General features: G+C 42.4%; 3 protein-coding genes across 5 annotated transcripts; all 3 read right to left on the bottom strand.

Moving 5' to 3' along the window:
* Nucleotides 1-179: 179 nt before the first annotated feature.
* On the bottom strand, nt 180-9574 carry LOC135336957 (uncharacterized). 2 transcript variants are annotated; one of them, XR_010394985.1, is made up of 7 exons: nt 9331-9574; nt 8889-9170; nt 1244-1798; nt 964-1013; nt 494-875; nt 373-432; nt 180-319 (listed from the first exon to the last, which is right to left on the bottom strand). XR_010394985.1 is itself a non-coding variant. In XM_064532845.1 (7 exons), the coding sequence occupies exons 1-7, from the start codon at nt 9436-9438 to the stop codon at nt 7011-7013; spliced, it is 1536 nt and encodes a 511-aa protein (XP_064388915.1). In that variant the 5' UTR covers nt 9439-9542; the 3' UTR covers nt 6924-7010. The 2 variants fall into 2 exon arrangements, 1 of the variants encoding a protein (XP_064388915.1); XM_064532845.1 differs by lacking the exons at nt 180-319; nt 373-432; nt 494-875; nt 964-1013; nt 1244-1798 and adding exons at nt 6924-7465; nt 7514-7573; nt 7640-8031; nt 8120-8217; nt 8448-8588 and having other exon boundaries at nt 9331-9542.
* LOC135336967 (glutamate dehydrogenase 1, mitochondrial-like) lies at nt 2229-6933 on the bottom strand. The gene is made up of 5 exons (XM_064532860.1): nt 6664-6933; nt 6332-6402; nt 5788-5992; nt 2838-2995; nt 2229-2514 (listed from the first exon to the last, which is right to left on the bottom strand). The coding sequence occupies exons 3-5, from the start codon at nt 5936-5938 to the stop codon at nt 2398-2400; spliced, it is 426 nt and encodes a 141-aa protein (XP_064388930.1). The 5' UTR covers nt 5939-5992; nt 6332-6402; nt 6664-6933; the 3' UTR covers nt 2229-2397.
* Nucleotides 9575-9619: 45 nt separating the features above from the next.
* LOC135336963 (MOB kinase activator 1B-like) lies at nt 9620-16368 on the bottom strand. 2 transcript variants are annotated; one of them, XM_064532854.1, is made up of 6 exons: nt 15015-15108; nt 14589-14722; nt 13475-13756; nt 12804-12948; nt 10282-10439; nt 9620-9860 (listed from the first exon to the last, which is right to left on the bottom strand). In XM_064532854.1, the coding sequence occupies exons 2-6, from the start codon at nt 14613-14615 to the stop codon at nt 9744-9746; spliced, it is 729 nt and encodes a 242-aa protein (XP_064388924.1). In that variant the 5' UTR covers nt 14616-14722; nt 15015-15108; the 3' UTR covers nt 9620-9743. The 2 variants fall into 2 exon arrangements, with proteins under 2 accessions (XP_064388924.1, XP_064388925.1); XM_064532855.1 differs by lacking the exons at nt 9620-9860; nt 10282-10439; nt 12804-12948 and adding exons at nt 15540-15630; nt 16018-16093; nt 16250-16368 and having other exon boundaries at nt 13557-13756.
* Nucleotides 16369-18566: the final 2198 nt, after the last annotated feature.

Raw genomic sequence — 18566 nt, forward strand, 5'->3', positions numbered from 1 at the left:
GGGATCGATCACCACTGCTTCGAGTCTTTCAACGTCTGTGCTAGTTCTGACAATCCCACAGTCCGTGTCTGCAGTGATTTGATAAGCTCCTCTTTACTCAGCTTTTCCTTTAATCTCATGGAGAGCATGCCCTTGAGGCAGTCTAGACTTTTGCTCTGATTGGTCTCAATTGCTTTGAGTATATGATCAGGGACGCCCAGAGCCAGGCCAAGGTAGTACCACTCGTTCAACGCAGGGTAGAGGGATTCCAGTAGCTCATGAAGGTCCTTAATTGTGTAGGATTTAGACTGACTTTCATGAGAGCATGATCCCGTCGAATCTGGAGATGACAAATGTAACTAAGCAAAGTTGAATCGTACTCTGAGAACTAACCTGAGCCAATACATGGTCTCTTAGTGACAGTTGTTGGTGGCTCACAAAAACGACGCTTCCCTGTATTGGTATATGAATGGTTAGCAGAATAATAAAATAGTTCACACAATTAATAACTTACTTATTGGTTTTTCCTGTGCGGATGCCAAAGCTGACGTGAAAACCAAGACAGTAAATATTTCACCACATTTGGATCATTCCCCTGCCCCACAGTGCAAACAGGACACACAACATGGTTGCAAGAGGTGGTGGTTGATTCCACGTCTTTGTCACATTTCTCACAGTAGATCGTGGGGTTGGCCCAGCAACAGACGATGAGCAGGTCAGCCCAGACGTCCGCCTCCATCACCCAGAACTTGGAGTTGAGCATCCTTGTGGCCATTTCCAGTGGAGAACCCCAGCCTGAGCGAATGCTCTTGAGGAGAGAGATCAACTCTTTCAGTGAGAATGACGCGGGCACTTTTTTAGTAAGTGTCCAAAGAAATATGCGAAGAGCTCGGATTCTATCAAAGAAACAGAATATATTTGTTAAGTTGCAGGGGACACAATAGTTTAGCCTAGATTTTTAAGAGCATGTAGGGTGTATGGTACCTTTCCAGTCTAGCTTCCAGTTCAGCTTTTCTCCGGTGTATACGCTGTTGCTGTGAATTAAAGAAATCATTTGATCATGTTATGCTTCTCACAATGCACTATGGAATCCCAACATCCAATCCCCTATAAACTGGCTTACACTTAAGAACTTCATACTAATAATTCATAAGCAATATATAGGTTGCCCAAACCATCCCCATAGAGATACACTCTGGGGCAAAGACGGTACCTATGTGAGCTTGTTTAAAATGGACGAGTGTAGAGCGACACCAATCCTTACCAACGCCAACACGTTCAACACGTTCAACGCGTCCAACACCTTCAACGCGTCCAACACCTTCAACGCGTCCAACCTGTCCGATGCTTTCAACATGTCCAATGTGTCCAATGTGTCCAACGCTTTCAACGCGTCCAACGCGTCAAACGCCTTCAACATGTCCGATACTTTCAACGTGTCCAACGCGTCCAACACCTTCAACATGTCCAATGATTCCAACGCTTGCAACATGTTCAACGCTTTCAACGCTTTCAACGCTTTCGACGCTTTCGACGCTTTCAACGCTTTCGACGCTTTCAACGCTTTCAACGCCTTTATCAAACCATTGAACCTGAAGTTCACCAAGTTCGACTCCTCCAACAAGACTGAGCATAATGAAGGCACTCTTATTTTGAAGTCGGGGAATGGCGAAGTGATCATGTTAAAACTTAAGGTATCCTCGATTCCAGAGAAATCCTGTGTGAGGGGATCAACTGGTGTATTCAGCTTGCCCTCTTGTTGTTCTGTGTCCAATATAAACGGCGTGACTGTTACTCGAAGTTGGCCCAGTTGGGGGTTCTGGTGTATGTGTACGTGTGCATGCAAACAAAATCAATAGTATTAAAACACCAAACTATCTGTGAAGCAGAAATGTGAATGGCCAAACTATAATTAATTTAATATACATACAGATATTAAACTATAGACTACAATACACACAACAATGCTCACCGGCCAGGGCCAGGGCCAGAGGTTATAATCCAGACCCCTTTGTACCTCGTCAGTCATTCTGACTTAGCTTGGCACACTTATCACACTAGACCACTGCGCTGGGAGCGCTAGATTGAAGAGTTCTCTTGGCTAGCTAGAGACATGTTAGCCTCGATTCCAGGCCGCACTTCACTCCAGTCCAGGGATGTGCGGCCTGGAATCGAGGCTGGTTGCACTGGCTTGGGAACTGTTTCTTTCTTTGTTCCTCCCATATTTTTTTCTTATTGTGTGACAAAAACAGAAAAAGGAAACAAGATACGATGTATCTTTTACCAAGAGAGTAACCAGATTAAACCAATTCACTAATCTACAATCATACATGTAGTGTTTAAAAGCCACAGACATACCAAAAAATAAGCTAGCAGGTAGGAAGGTACAATGTTCACTATCAGGTGTTCTCTATGCAGCTACAAGGTGATGCCAGCCGCTAGGTAGACTGTGTAGATCTTCTGCAGTGCACACACATAAGCAGCGGTCCTCAGGTCCAGACCAAGGTTGTACTCACGAACAGCTCGCATGATTTGCTGCAAGGGAGGGGAAGAGTTTCTTAGAATGGTAGCAGAATTATGAATCAGATCAAAACCAGAACACACTTTATATCGTGGTAATTGTATCGTGGAGACATCCGTGTAATTAAATTGGAAATCGTCTTATTTTTTTATTGAGATGCCGTTGGATTTCAAAGGGCTCTATTCTACAATGCTTTAGATAGTGACATTACAATAGATGCAAGTATTCAATAAAGGGAGTACATTAGTTATAATAATAATACGTACATGGTTTTAATCTAAGCAGGTTATGCCTTAGTTGCTACAGACACACTAACTTGGTTAGCGACAGCTCTCACCTTGGCAGATCTCTCCATGGTGTATTCTAGACCAGAGTTGACGATGTCCTTCTCACTAGCTCCAGCAATGCGAGCACTGAATGCAGGGGTGGCTGTGATGGGGATAGACCCAGCACGACCTCCAGAGAACTTGGCCTCTAGACTACGCTGGACACTGTCTGCAAGTGTGTGTGTGTGTGTGTGTGTGTGTGTGTGGTGTGTGTGTGTGTGGTGTGTGTGTGTGGTGTGTGTGGTGTGTGTGTGTGTGTGCACGTGTGTGTGTGTGTGTGTGTGTGTGTGGTGTGTGTGGTGTGTGTGTGTGTGTGTGTGTGTGTGTGTGTGTGTGTGTGTGTGTGTGGTGTGTGTGTGTGCGCGTGTGTGTGTGGTGTGTGTGTGTGGTGTGGTGTGGTGTGTGTGTGTGTGTGTGTGTGTGTGTGTGTGTGTGTGTGTGTGTGGTGTGTGTGTGGTGTGTGTGTGTGTGTGTGTGTGTGCGCGTGTGTGTGTGCGCGTGTGTGTGTGTGTGTGTGTGTGGTGTGTGTGTGTGTGTGCGCGTGTGTGTGTGCGCGTGTGTGTGTGTGTGTGTGTGTGGTGTGTGTGTGTGTGGTGTGTGTGTGTGTGTGTGTGTGTGTGTGTGTGTGTGTGTGTGTGGTGTGTGTGTGTGTGCGCGCGTGTGTGTGTGTGTGTGTGTGTGTGTGGTGTGTGTGTGTGTGTGTGTGGTGTGTGTGGTGTGTGTGTGTGTGTGTGTGTGTGTGTGTGTGTGTGTGTGTGTGTGTGTGTGTGTGTGTGTGTGTGTGCGTGTGGTGTGTGTGTGTGTGTGTGGTGTGTGTGGTGTGTGTGTGTGTGTTGTGTGTGCGTGAGGGGGTGTGGAATTGCTATTAAGAATGCTCTTAGACTATTATAGATTAGCTTGAAAATTAAAATTTGTTACCATGAAGCCAATCATTATAGAGCTACCATGCACTTGTATGGAGGTGACCTCATTATGAACTCTAAACCCATACATGTAAAATGTAAATACTATAATTATTACTAGAATATTTTGCTGGTGAAAAACTTTGCGAAAGAGCCAAATCAGCAATAAAGTTGACCCTTTGCGATCTAACTACCGTATAGCGGGTAATTTTCGGGGGACAAAATATTTGGTTCAGCAATATTGAGACATTTCGTGGGTAATATTTTCGTGGTTGGAGCTTGCACTGCAGGTAAAGGTAGGCAAGGTCGCTTCATTTGTGGGTAAAATATTCGTGGTCAGACCTCCAACCACGAAAACCACGAATATTTTGCCCACGAAAATTACACGCTATACGGTATTGCGTTCTGGCAAGGATCGTGTGTACCGGTATTTATGAATTGATCGTTAAGTTCGCATAATAATGTTTGATGCTCACAAAACATTCTAGTAATACAGTACACAATAATAATAAGAATGGACAGTGCTCTGGCATGACTAATTTTACATATTAATGTTCAAACTAGGGACAGGCCATGCCATGCATGTATAGCAAATTATTCAGATGTCTCCAGTTGGCAAATCCTAAACCAGCTGGCGTATGCATGACCTAACAGCTGCAACAACATCACTGCAGTCATGTATTGTACTATATACGTACAAACAGACAATATGATTATTATAAGCAATCTCACCATTATTATTTTGATATCCAAGTGCTAAAAATATAAATTTCTATTTTTAGCACTTCATGCAAATGCACTCATTCCTCCGCCCACGTTTGAACTCTGCTAGCTACGTGTACTGATAGTGGAGTTGCATGCCCTCTCTTCTTTTATAAGCCCTCATAACAAGCACTGACAAGGTTAATAGCACTCGGCGTAGCCTTGCCATTGCTTGTTACTCGTGCCAGTGTCAAAAGGTCACTAATTAAAACACCACGTGGCCCTATGTTTTATGAGTTTACCCTCGCGCCCCTGAGTTTATACACCACCAATAGCTTGATCCTCTTTATAATCACAACAGACATTGGTTGAGCTATCGCGCCCCAGAGGAATCAGCTTGAGAGAGGAGATCCAGGATTTAATTGCAACCTTTGACCTTTTATTGTATTCTTCAAAACCACAAGATATGGAAATTAGCCTTCTGTGGCTAGGGTATAAATTTTGATGTACTGGCTTGCTGCACTGGATAGATCTAGCTTTCCAAGCAGGCAAATTTTTAAAGAACAGAAGCGCTAAGCTGCTATATGCAGCAAAGGTCAAGAACCCAGAACAAGAATGTTTAATCCTTCATTAAACGTGACCCTATTGACCCTGGAGTTCCTCCTCTGGTATAAACCACAGCAGACCACATGCGTGTATGCTGATATCATTTTAAACTAATTAACCACTACACCTACTTAAGAACTTACAACCACTTAAGATGCGGTCTGATAGTGACGTGGTATGACATACTCATACCGTAAACTGGTTTACACTACAACTGCTACAGTTGGATACCGTATAGCGGGTAATTTTCGTGGGGTAAAATATTCGTTGTTTTCTTGGTTGGAGGTATGACCACGAATATTTTACCCACGAATGAAGCGACCTTTACAAATCCAAGCAGCAACCACGAAAATATTACCCACGAAATGTCTCAATATTGCTTGATCCACGAATATTTTGTCTACCGAAAATTACCCACTATACGGTACTCCTCTTCATACACTCCTGATAGAGTTCTTTAGAGACTGATTCAATGTACATGTAATTGCTATTTCATTTTCTATATTCTCTATAGCAAGTCTACTCTCCTTCTTTCACCTAAATATACATGTTTGTAAATACAACTCTGCGCGAGGCTAATCATGCGTGTGCGTATACCTCTATTTATTACTGTGTAACAGTGATTTAATGCAGCATAAGGACAAACGAACTCCGACCTCCTATCACACACACACACACACACACACACACACACACACACACACACGTACAAATGACCTCTGACCTCCCCTCACTACACACACACACTCACCTAGTAAATGATTGTTGGAGTCTTCCTCGTGTTTCCAGGTCAACCGTCCATAACTGACATGGTTGAGATTCTTGAGCCACTCAAAATAGGACACAGTCACTCCTCCAGCATTTGCAAACAGGTCAGGGATGACTATAATGTTGCGATCCATCAGAATCTTCTCAGCAGCAATAGTAGTGGGACCATTGGCACCTTCTGCCACCACCTGTGTGCACATGAGGCAATCTCTGGGTCAGTAGAACTTTAAAACTAGTTATAAGCACACCTACTTATGTAGGGATGGATATAGTCCTATAATTATGTAAGAGATGAGACTGATCAAACCTACCAGCGATAGGCCTTCCTAAAGAGCTACGTTTCTAACACAAGTTACGGACAATCAAAGTTAGCTCTAAAAACAGGCCTGATTCTAGCTGAAAAGGCCCACTTACATGTATATAGCCTAGGTAAACCATTGCACACGTTACATGTACAGACTTCAATGCTATTGTAACAAGCTAGAATGTCATGTAGTATACTCTTTTCTTCATCTGACTGAACTTACCCTGGTCCAATGAAGCCTTTCTTGGACAGCTCCATGGTGAACCTTCTAGTGACCTTCTCCAGCTCTGTAACCTGAGGGATGATTACCGGAGCTAGGGTAATACAATACTCAGATATATTATAAATATTACGTATTATTAATAGACAAGTACACAAGTTGTAGTCTTTTCAACCAAAGCTACACGTATGTACACACTATAAACACTTGCTACATGTAGTTTAGTGCGTATATACTAAGGATACAAACATACATAGAGTCAGTTGTAGCAGTTGTGTGTGTGTGTTTGTTTGAGTGTGTGTGTGTGTGTGGGGGGGGAGGGCTATTCTACCTACCGAGTATTCCAGTGGGTCTATCTTGATACCAGCCATGGCCCCTCCAAACGGCACATCCACCATAGCACACTTGAAGGTCATGAGAGCAGCCAGAGCCCTCACCTCATCCTCCGTCACATCAGATAAGAAATCACATCACGTCAATTAAGATAATTTCGGCCACTTCTACAAGACAGAACCTAATCTGTCTAAAAAAGACAAAGTTGGGTCGTCACCCGGTTTTTGTGAAACCGGGCAACGACCCAACTGTAAGTACTTGAGAAGGAGTATAATGATGTATTCAAAATTTAGGGAATTTACTAAGCCATCACACTAAGCCACGTCACACCTATTATGCTCTACCAGAGCTATGGTCCATAAAGTTCCGTGTCAAATTTCACTGTTAGTTTGGGATCACCACTGTTTTGAGTCTTTAACGTCTGTGCTAGTTCGGAAAATCCCACCGTCTCTTCTTGCAAGGATTGAATAAGCTCCTCTTTACTCAGCTTTCGCTCTAACCTCGTGATAAGCATCTCCCTGAGACAGTCTAGACTATCGCCTCTCCGTTTGATCTCAATTGCATCGAGGTCATGATGACGGAGGCCCAGAGCCAGGCCAAGGTAGTACCACTTGATCATGGCAGGGCGGAGGTCAACCAGTAGCTTATGAAGGTTGTCAGGTGTGAGCGATTCAGACTGACCTTCATGAGAGCATGATCCCTTCGAAGCTGGAGGTGCAGGGTCTGGTGTTGTGAGGGGGATGGCTGACACTTGTTTTGTTTGCTTGGCTGGTTTGCTTCTTGATCTCGTAACCATTGACGTGCCTAAATGAATGTACGTAAGTAAAGTTAGACCGTAAACTGAGAACTAACCTGAGTCAATACATGGTCTCTTAGTGGCAGTTGTTGGTGGCTCACCAAGACGACGCTTCCCTGCATCAGTATATGAATGATTAGCAGCATATAGTTCACACAACAAACACTGGTTAATAAACTTACTTATTGGTTTTTCCTGTGTGGATGGCAAAGCTGACGTGAAAACCAAGACAGTAAATATTTCACCACATTTGGGACAGCTTGAACCATTTCCCTTCCCCACAGCACAAACAGGACACACAACATGTTTGCAAGAGGTGGTGACTGATTCCACGTCTTTGCCGCATTCTTTACAGTAGATCGTGGGGTTGGCCCAGCAACAGACGATGAGCAGGTCAGCCCAGACGTCCGCCTCCATTACCCAGAACTTGGAGTTGAGCATCCTTGTGGCCATTTCCAGTGGAGGACCCCACCCCGAGCGAAGGCTCTTGAGGAGAGAGATCAACTCTTTCAGTGAGAATGACGCGGACACTTTTTTAGTAAGTGTCCAACAAAATACGCGAAGAGTTCGGATTCTATCAAAGAAACAGAATATATTTGTTAAGTTGCAGGGGACACAATAGTTTAGCCTAGATTTTGTAGAGCATGTAGGGTGTATGGTACCTTTTCAGTCTAGCTTCCAGTCTAGCTTCCAGTCTAGCTTCCAGTATAGCTTCCAGTATAGCTTCCAGTTCAGCTTTTATCCTGTCTATACTCTGTTCCTGTGAATTAAAGAAATCATTTGATCATGTTATGCTTCTCACAATGCACTATGGAATCCCAACATCCAATCCCCTATAAACTGGCTCACACTTAAGAACTTCATACTAATAATTCATAAGCAATGTATAGGTTGCCCAAACCATCCCCATAGAGATACACTCTGAGGCAAAGACAGTACCTATGTGAGCTTGTTTAAAATGGACGAGTGTAGAGCGACACCAATCCTTACCAACGAGTCCAACTCCAACACGTTCAACGCGTCCAACACCTTCAACGCGTCCAACCTGTCCGATGCTTTCAACATGTCCAATGTGTTCAATGTGTCCACTGTGTCCAACGCTTTCAACGCGTCCAACGCGTCCAACGCAAACTGCATCACAAACGATTAACAATCAATTGTATGGCTACTCGTGCAATAAGGGATTAATAGCACTCATAACAAGCACTGGCAAGGTTAATAGCACTCGACTACGCCTCGTGCAATTAGTATCCTTGCCATTGCTTGTTACTCGTGCTATTAATCCCATATTGCACTCTTAGCCATAATATTAATTATACTAAATTATATAGGTTGCCCAAACCATCCCCATAGAAACACGCTCTGAGGTAAAGACAGTACCTATGTGGGTTAGTGTACAATGGAGGAGTGTAAAACGACACCAATCCTTACCCACGCCTTCGCCTCCAACTCCCACGCCCACGCAGTGGCCTCCAATGCTTCCGCATTTGCCTCCAACGCCCACGCAGTGGCCTCAAACGCCACCTCAAACGCCGCCTCAAAAAAGACTGTTTGAAATGAAGACAACACGCCGCTTTCGAAGTCGGGGAAGTCGGGGAATGGCGAAATGAAACTTAACTCCTGTGTGAGGGGATCAACTGGTGTATTCAGCTTGCCCTTTTGTTGTTTTGTGTCTGATATAAACGGCATGACTGTTTCTCGATGTTGGGAATTCTGTATTAAAATAGTGGTGTATGTGTACGTACGTGTATATGTGCAAACAAAATTAATCAAGACTATCGATCTGTAGGGCAGAAATGTGAATGGCTGAACTATACATAGCTATACATACATAGATAAATATTAATTAAACTATACACACGACAATGCTCACCAGCACTGTGACAGATTTTCCATCACTTGACATTGAAGAGGCTTCTGGCCATCTCCGGCGCCAGGGCCAGAGGTTATAATCTAGATCCCTTTGCACCTTGTCAGACATTCTAGCCTACAGTCCAGTATAGTATAGTAGTACAACTATAGCTAGCTAGCTACAGCACATAAAGTTACCTGGCTAGGCTACAAATTGCAAATTGATGAAATAGCGAAAAATCGGCCTAAAAAGGTATTGAAGAGCTTCCTTGTTTCTTTCTTTGTTCCTCCCATTTTGTTCTAAAAAGGTACCAAGTTACTGTAAACTACAATCATACATGTACAATGTAGTGTTTAAAATTAAAGCCACAGACATACCAAAAAATAAGCTAGCAGGTAGGAAGGTACAATGTTCACTATCAGGTGTTCTCTATGCTACAAGGTGATGCCAGCCGCTAGGTAGACTGTGTAGATCTTCTGCAGTGCACACACATAAGCAGCGGTCCTCAGGTCCAGACCAAGGTTGTACTCACGAACAGCTCGCATGATTTGCTGCACAAGGGAGGGGAAGAGTTTCTTAAAATGGTAGCAAAATTATGAGCTTAATTGAATAATGTTCAAGGGTATAATGTTCGTGGTTTTCGCTGATCAAGCATAATTATACCACGAACATTTATACCCATAAATTTAATACTGCACGCATGCATGATGCAAAAAGGCTGCTATTCTGCGAAAGTTCCATTGCATATAAAAGCAGAACACACATCGTAACAGGCAGTATTTCACTTCATAAAAAAATTACTATCCGTGTAATCATACTATTGGTACATATGAAAGCGTCTTATACAATAGATACAAGTATTCAATAAAGGGAGTACATTAGTTATAATAATAATACGTACATGGTTTTAATCTAAGCAGGTTATGCCTTAGTTGCTACAGACACGATAACTTGGCTAGTGACAGCTCTCACCTTGGCAGATCTCTCCATGGTGTATTCTAGACCAGAGTTGACGATGTCCTTCTCACTAGCTCCAGCAATGCGAGCACTGAATGCAGGGGTGGCTGTGATGGGGATAGACCCAGCACGACCTCCAGAGAACTTGGCCTCTAGACTACGCTGGACACTGTCTGTAGGATGTGTGTGTGTGTGTGTGTATGTGTGTGGGTGTGTGTGTGTGGGTGTGTGTGTGTGTGTGTGTGTGTGTGTGTATGTGTGTGTGTGTGTGTGTGTGTATGTGTGTGTGTGTGTGGTGTGTGTGTGTGTGTGTGTGTGTGTGGGTGGACGTGTGTGTGTGAGGGGGTGTGGAATTGCTATTAAGAATGCTCTTAGACTATTATAGATTAGCTTGAAAATTAAAATTTGTTACCATGAAGCCATCATCCATGCACTTGTATGGAGGTGACCTCATTATGAACTCTAAACCCATACATGTAAAATGTAATTACCATAATTATTACTAGAATATTTTTGCTGGTGAAAAACTTTGCGAATGAGTCAAATCAGCAGAAAAGTTGACCCTTTGCGATCTTATTTTGCAAATTGATCGATTAATTAACCCAACCAAAGTTTGCATATGTTTGACAATTAAAACATTCTAGTAATACAACCCTCACGTGTACAGTACACAATAATGAATCAGAATTGAAATTAAAACAATAATTTTTACAGTGCTCTTTAAGGCATGACTAATGTTACGTATTAACGTTCAAGCTAAGGGGCAGGTCACTTCAGCCATGCACGTATAGCAAGTGTTTCCAGTTGGCAAATTCCTAAACTGAAAAGACTAGCTGGCGTATGCATGACCTGTATCACTAGTAACAGCTGCAACAACATCACTACATGTATTGTACTATATACGGACAAACAGACAATATGATTATTATAAGCAATCTCACCATTATTACCCGAGGCGCGCGTGGGCGGCCACGGGTATAGTAGTCCGTTGGTCTGTTTGTTTGTTTGTAATGTGTGAGTCTACTCACCTGCATGCCATGGCACTGCGTTTACAGCATGGATAGCCTTCATACAACAAGTTATTAATTTTAATAGTGGCAGAATTTCATGTTAAACCTTCGTTGTCAAATAAAAACAAGCAAAAGCTAAGAAGCTTGTGACTGGGTCTGCTTACCTGGATGCTCTAGCACTGCGTTTACAGCATGGGTAGCCTCCACACAACAAGTCAGTACTTCTAATAGTGGCAGCTTTCGGTGTTAAAGCTTCGTTGTCTAATAAAAGCGAGCAAAATGTAGCTTGAACAGAACTTGCACATGCGTTACTTATAACTGAAGTGATCCTGTACCAGGTCCAGAAACAATGGAACAGGGTCACTAAAGTAGAAAGCTGTATATACCAGGAACAATATTGGAACAGGGTCACTAAACCAGAAAGCTTGCTTTAGCTGACTGGGATCCATGCAGGACCTGGAGCCATACTTCTCTGAGACTCCATGCTTCTTTGCTGTGATCCTAATCCACAGTGCATATATTTATAGTACTACTACCTGTTCTGAAATGTTTCAGCATGCCTCCAGTCTGGTTTAGTTTTATTGCTCCTGAGTTGCTGTGCAAGTCATGCATGATGATGATAACAACATCACTATATGCACTGCATTATATCAGTCTTCTGGTTTCTTTATAATCATGTCACCAGCCGAGGGTTTGCACTTTAGTGCTCTAGTTATTATTATAATATCGTATGATATGCAAGTGCTAAAAATATAAATTATCTATTTTTAGCACTTCATGCAAATGCACTCATTCCTCCGCCCACGTAACTCTGCTAGCTACGTGCACTGATAGTGGAGTTGCATGCCCTCTCTTCTTTTATAAGCCCTTGATAGCACTCATAACAAGCACTGCATGACAAGGTTAATAGCACTCGGCGTATCCTTGTCATTGCTTGTTACTCGTGCTATTAATCTCATACTGCACTACTCTTAGCTATACTACTAATTGCCGAGCGCCTTAGCGCGAGGCAACTAATACTGCATCATATCTCAGAAAACCTTTGTATGTATGTATTTACTTGATTAAACGCTCTCCTTGAATAAACGCCCAGGGTAAAACCTGTCTTTGTCAATAAACGCCCATCTTAAATAATCGCCCATAATTATATGGGGCGTGGCACTGTGGTTGCAGCATAGAATAATAATACTTTTTATGATGCATCGATGGCAGAGAGAGAGATACCGACACAGAGGGCACTCCTATGACTTAAATTTAAGCTGAGAAATAGATTTAAGCTGAGACAGCAGCCCAAGATGAGCACAATAACTGCTGCTGAGTCTCTAGCAAGCTCTCTTTCTTTCTTCTAAAATTGTACTTAAATACAACTCTGCACGAGGCTAATCATGTGCGTGTGTATACCTAGTTATATTGTATTACAGTGATTTAATGCAAGCATAAGAACAAACGACTCTGACCTCCCATCACACACACACACACGTACAAACGACCTCTGACCTCCCTCACTACACACACACACACACTCACCTAGTAAATGATTGAGCCACTCAAAATAGGACACAGTCACTCCTCCAGCATTTGCAAACAGGTCAGGGATGACCATAATGTTGCGATCCATCAGAATCTTCTCAGCAGCAATAGTAGTGGGACCATTGGCACCTTCTGCCACCACCTGTGTACACACGAGGCAATCTCTGGGTCAGTAGAACTTTAAAACTAGTTATAAGCACAACTACGTATGTAGGGATGGATATAGTCCTACATACAGGTAAGAGATGAGACTGATCACACCTACCAGCGATAGGCCTTCCTAAAGACCTACAGAATGCAATATCCAACTTTGAAGTTGGTTATACTCTAGATCCAAGCAAAAAAACCTACACTCTTTCAACTGCCATAACTTGAATTCCGTGGATCCAATATTTCTGATTTTCTGAAAGCTTAGAAAGAGACCTTTAAAATGATGTCACAAAGTTAATATTTAAGACATAGCCAATTTCGGCCCAATACCATGGATTATATACATGTATAGCCCATGGTCCAAGGCCGAAAAATGACAAATTATGCCCCAACGAAATTGTGGATTTAAAACATCATTTGAAAGGTCTCTTTCTAAGCTTTCAGAACATCATAACATTTTTGAAATCGGATCAACGATACTCGAGTTATGGCACTATACGCACACACACGCACAATACCTTGGCTTGTATTTGCTCAGCTATTTCTGCCGTAATCTGCTTCTCTCCGGCAGCTGGTATCAGAATATCACACTCTGCTGTCAGTAAGTTCTCAGTCGTTTCTTGTGCCCCTGGAAATCCTTTGATTGAGCCTCCGTTATTTAATTTGTAATCTTCCAATTCTTTCGCGTCGATACCGTCTTCCCTGTTAACGATGGACACATCCCTCTCCATCACGCCCACACACTTAGCCCCCTCTCTGTGGAGGTAGCGACAAGAGTGGAGCCCCACGTTGCCAAAGCCCTGTACATACATGTAGAGTTATATATAAGGACTTAATAGTCGTAATCAGACTAAGTGACAGGCTCTGGGAAAACCAGACTATTGGAGCAGAATTTAGTATTGAGCTACAGCTAAATTTATGCCTACAGTATAAAATCTCAAATAAAATGTTATTGATGTATAAGTATCTACAGTCCTTCTACTACCTCTCTGTAAAATCTGATGCTCTAAATCCAACTCTTTCCATCGAAACGCTTCGTCCAAACTTTCGCTATTACCTTATTTTTCCTAATTAAGCAATCTTTGAGAGCCGTTTTTCTCGATACTACATTTTACGGCTTCGAGTTTCCAACGCGCATAACTCGGGTATGAAACTAGGTATGTGAACACTAAGCATATCATTGTGTAGGCGATGCTCTGCTCTATCACTTGGTACATTAATCACCAAAATTTTAGTCTGCTCCAATAGTCTGGTTTTCCTAGAGCCTGTCACGTAATGCATAAATTGGAAGTTATAATAACATGGACTTATAATGCAGGCTACGGGGGTAGAGATTTGGGGAGGTCAATAGTGTGTAACTACCGTATTACTAACAATTTTTAGTAATAAAATCGCATAAACCAGATACCATATCACAGTCTTAAGTTTATAAAGTTAGATAGCAAAGTCTACTCTGGCCCCCATCATGCACAAGGTTTTTTACCCGCAAAATATTCTAGTAATACATGTATGTTATAATGCATAGGTCAGAGGTGGATCTTAAGGAGGTCAATAGTGTGAGCATTGTCTATTAGTTACACACATGACGTATGAACATTATGTTATTATCCTGAACAGGTAAAAATACCGTACCAATCTTTGAGGGGAAGATGTTCTCATCGTCTAGTTGTTCTTGTACCCAGGTCATGAGATAGTCGATATACTTGGGTGCTGAGCACTTGATGGGCTTCTTGACGGTCGTACCATCGGCCCAGTGATACTCGTACCTGGTGGGCGGGCGAGGGGTCAGAGTGCGTAACATTATAAATACATGTACACGGATGGGATTGAGAATACAAAGTGAGTTAGATTAACAGTGGATCCTTCTTAACGGCCATTCTTGAAGAAAATCAATCAACTAAACGTAACAAAGGCCAGGTCCCAAATGAACTTAGGTACAAAAAGGTTTCACAGCATCTATAAAATTAATATTCTTGAATGAATTTTGAACAAAAATTTTAAGTCAAAGTTCCCAGACTAACATCCCTACATATGTCACTGTGCTGAGGTGTTGCTTACTTTGGTCCAGCACTCATGACAGGGCATGACTCTGTTGTACAGTGAGCCGTGATAGTGCCATAGAGCATGTTGATCTGGTTAAAGAAGTCCACAGCTGAGTATGTGTTTGTGTGTGTGTGTGTGAGGGGAGGTGTGTGTGTGTGTGTGTGTGTGTGTGTGTGTGTGTGTGTGTGTATGTGTGTGTGTGTGTGTGTGTGTGTTGTGCATGATAAAGGCAGTCCACAGGTTTGTGTGTGGGGGTGGAGGTGTAATACAAGGAAATCGATACGTGAGTTAGTGTACAAAATTATTACAGAAGAAGTACGTATCATAATTAAACTGTACTGTACATGTACTGTATGCGATCATCAAACATACGCAAACTTTACAATGCTAGTGGCTTCGTAAAAATAAAAGACCGGAACCTATATACATAATGATTCTTGCCTGATCACAAAAGTTAGATTGCAAATTGCCAACGTTTCTGTTGATTGGCTCATTCGCAAAGGTTTTTCGCATGCAAAACAGTACTACACTAAGGCTTACTGTTGACGGCGATCCACTCATTGAGGTCTTCACCATCTGGTAGTTGCACAGCCAGTTTAAGATTCCCACTGCCCAGGGTAGCGGCTGCATGCTGTACAATAAGGAGGGAGGGAGTAATATTGAAATATTGGCAAACACTTGCAGTGTTCAAAGGCGAGGTTGAGTGTACATTAACACACACACAGTGTGGAGTTGGCAGGAGAGTACAGTATTGTAGGGGACCACATACTTGGTGGGTTTGGCATCTAAAGAAACACACACTTGCAAAAAATACACGAAAAAGTGGAAGTATAACTACCGTACAACTAAATTGGATGCTTAAAATACTTCACACACGCATGGCGAAGTGAATTTTGTCTTCTGTCTTGGGAATGGACAAATGGCCAAACTAAACTAATAAACTATACCAGTACGATACGCTAGCTAGCTGGGTAGCTTGGCAACAACTCCCGAGTGGCTTGTACCAGTCATAACATACCTTCATCATGTCATGTTGGTGAGAGCCCTCTGGGATCTTCTTGAGGTGCTTCACAGTCTTAGTATTAGACGCTCTCCTGCAAACACACACACACACACACACAGTGACACTTAGTACAGCATGCTATCACACACACAGCTAGTTAATTATTAAAGATACTACTTTATAGGGCTCATTTTTGCTATTATGGTGTGTGTGTATGTATAAAGTACTGCGTAGGTGATCAACTTACAGTCCAGATAGGAAGAAGCTCATGGCTGACTCTAGTGAGAAGGTGCTTGGACGGTACACACACCTAAACAAGCGTTCTTGAGACAACACAGTCAGTCGCTCTATTCAGAATAATCCGTGTCCCGCATGCAGCTAAGGGTACAGAGGTCATGTTTTGCTAGTAATGCCTAATTACTAGCCGCCCTTGATAATGTTGCTTCCCACCGCGAGTTCAGGTGTCATCAGCTCAAAATGCTCCATAAAAAAACTCATACAACAATGTTTACGTGTAATAATTTTATAATAGTGCAATATTAGTACAAGCAAAATGAGGGGTGTCGGGAATTAAACTTTTGTGTCAAAAATTTGAGTGTTAGTTTGGGATCACCACTGCTTCGAGTCTTTCAACGTCTGTGCTAGTTCTGACAATCCCACATTAGGTTTCTGCAGCGATTGGATAAGCTCCTCTTTGCTCAGCTTTTCCGTTCTTAATCTCTTGATGAGCATGTCCTTGAGGCAGTGTCGACTGTTGTCTCTCTGTTTGGTCGCAATTGCCTCGAGAATATCAACATGGAGGCCCAGAGCCAGGCCGAGGAAGTACCACTCATTCACGGCGGCAGGGTAGAGGTATTCCAGCAGCTCATCAAAGTTGTCAGTTGTAAAGGATTTAGACCGACTATCATTAGAGCATGATCCCTTCGAAGCTGGAGGTAACTAAGTAAAGTTAGACCATAAACTGAGAACTAACCTGAGTCAATACATGGTCTCTTAGTGGCAGTTGTTGGTGGCTCACAAAGACGACGCTTCCCTGCATCAGTATATGAAATGGTTAGCAGCATATTATTATAGTTCACACAGCAAACACTGATTAATAAACTTACTTGAAAAAGAGACAGTCAATGCTTGACCACATTCAGGACAGCTTGGATCATTCCCCTGTCCCACAGTGCAAACAGGACACACAACATGTTTGCAAGAGGTGGTGGCTAATTTCACGTTATTGCCGCATTCCTCACAGTAGATCGTGGGGTTGGCCCAGCAACAGACGATGAGTAGGTCAGCCCAGACATCCGCCTCCATTACCCAGAACTTGGAGTTGAGCATCCTTGTCGCCATTTCCAGTGGAGGACCCCACCCTGAGCGAATACTCTTGAGGAGAGACACCAACTCGTTCATTGAGAATGGAAGGAATGCCATCGCTTTTTTAAAACTAGTGTTCAAGCTGGCGCTGTGCTAATGCCTCTCGCCATGTTTTTGCTTTCGCTCAAAAGTATTAGAGTGTTATCTATAATGAATTTTATATTAAAGTTAGCTTATCTATATAAAGTCACTGAGAAGAAAAGACTTATTTACATGCATCTATTGTAAGTTATTATTTTTTGTATTATGTGGCTTACCAGGACATCAAGAAAGAAGAAAATTGATTCTTCCAGGATCTGTAGTTCAGTGTATATAATATCTAAGAAGAAAAGACCTGTGTACATGCATATTGTTATCTATATTGTTATATGGTAGTGTTTTGTGGCTTACCAGGCCCTCAAGACAAAGATGATTCTGCCAGGAGGATCTGGATCTGGATCTTGGATATTATTTTCTCACACATGGGGAATGAGCGCGCATGCGCATTACATCCACAGGAATAATTAAAGGGTGTGTCCAAAGAGATCAATTTTACAAATGGCTACTGTACTGCTAGCTAGCTGTTTTAACAGATATTTTCTGAGTATTGTAGCTAACAAAAAGCTAGCGCTTTAGTGCAAGGCTAACTCATATGTTGAATAGAAAGTTTGTGCGGACAGATGATGCTATGAAAGATTCTGAAGAGACTGCAACAGCCTTCAATGTGAGTCAAACTAGCCATAACTCGAGAAAGAAGCTTTAGTTTGCTAATCCACGAATCAAAATCCAAGAGAACGTGGCTAGAAGCCTATAGAAGCTGTTAGTTTTCGTCGCATTGTAACCGTTGAGCAGTTATAGCTGGAATACACACACACACACACAGACAGACACACACACAGTCAGCTTTACCGTATCCCTCGTGCGGCTACGCCTCGAGGCATAATTAGCAGTACGCATCAAACGAAATATGAAAACCTTTAATTCTTCCATTCTATGAAAAAAAAAGATATTTTTCTTAAGTCGCAGGGGACACAATGATTTTTTTAAAGCCTGTAGATCTGTACAGCAAGTAGGGTTAGGGTGTATGGTACCTTTTCAGACTCGCTTTGATTTGTTCCTGTGAATTAACGAAATAATTTAATCATGTTAAGCTCCTCACAATGCACTATAGGAATCCTCCCATAATAACTTATGAACTTCGTACTTTTTATTATAGCATA

This window comes from Halichondria panicea, chromosome 6 (genome assembly GCF_963675165.1).
Source record: "Halichondria panicea chromosome 6, odHalPani1.1, whole genome shotgun sequence".
NCBI lineage: Eukaryota > Metazoa > Porifera > Demospongiae > Suberitida > Halichondriidae > Halichondria > Halichondria panicea.

Coding starts and splice junctions, on each gene's coding strand:
- LOC135336967 (XM_064532860.1), bottom strand. CDS start 5,938: ATGGATCGCAACATTATAGTCATCCCTGACCTGTTTGCAAATGCTGGA. Junction 2,996..5,787: donor CTCCAACAATCATTTACTAG/GTGAGTGTGTGT, acceptor ACACACTTGCAG/ACAGTGTCCAGCGTAGTCTA. Junction 2,515..2,837: donor CCATGGAGAGATCTGCCAAG/GTGAGAGCTGTC, acceptor CCTCCCTTGCAG/CAAATCATGCGAGCTGTTCG.
- LOC135336963 (XM_064532854.1), bottom strand. CDS start 14,615: ATGAGAACATCTTCCCCTCAAAGATTG. Junction 10,440..12,803: donor GTGGCTCAATCATTTACTAG/GTGAGTGTGTGT, acceptor CACATCCTACAG/ACAGTGTCCAGCGTAGTCTA. Junction 9,861..10,281: donor CCATGGAGAGATCTGCCAAG/GTGAGAGCTGTC, acceptor TCCCTTGTGCAG/CAAATCATGCGAGCTGTTCG.
- LOC135336957 (XM_064532845.1), bottom strand. CDS start 9,438: ATGTCTGACAAGGTGCAAAGGGATCTAGATTATAACCTCTGGCCCTGG. Junction 8,589..8,888: donor AGTTGGAGGCGAAGGCGTGG/GTAAGGATTGGT, acceptor TTTGTGATGCAG/TTTGCGTTGGACGCGTTGGA. Junction 7,574..7,639: donor CACACAGGAAAAACCAATAA/GTAAGTTTATTA, acceptor ATACTGATGCAG/GGAAGCGTCGTCTTGGTGAG.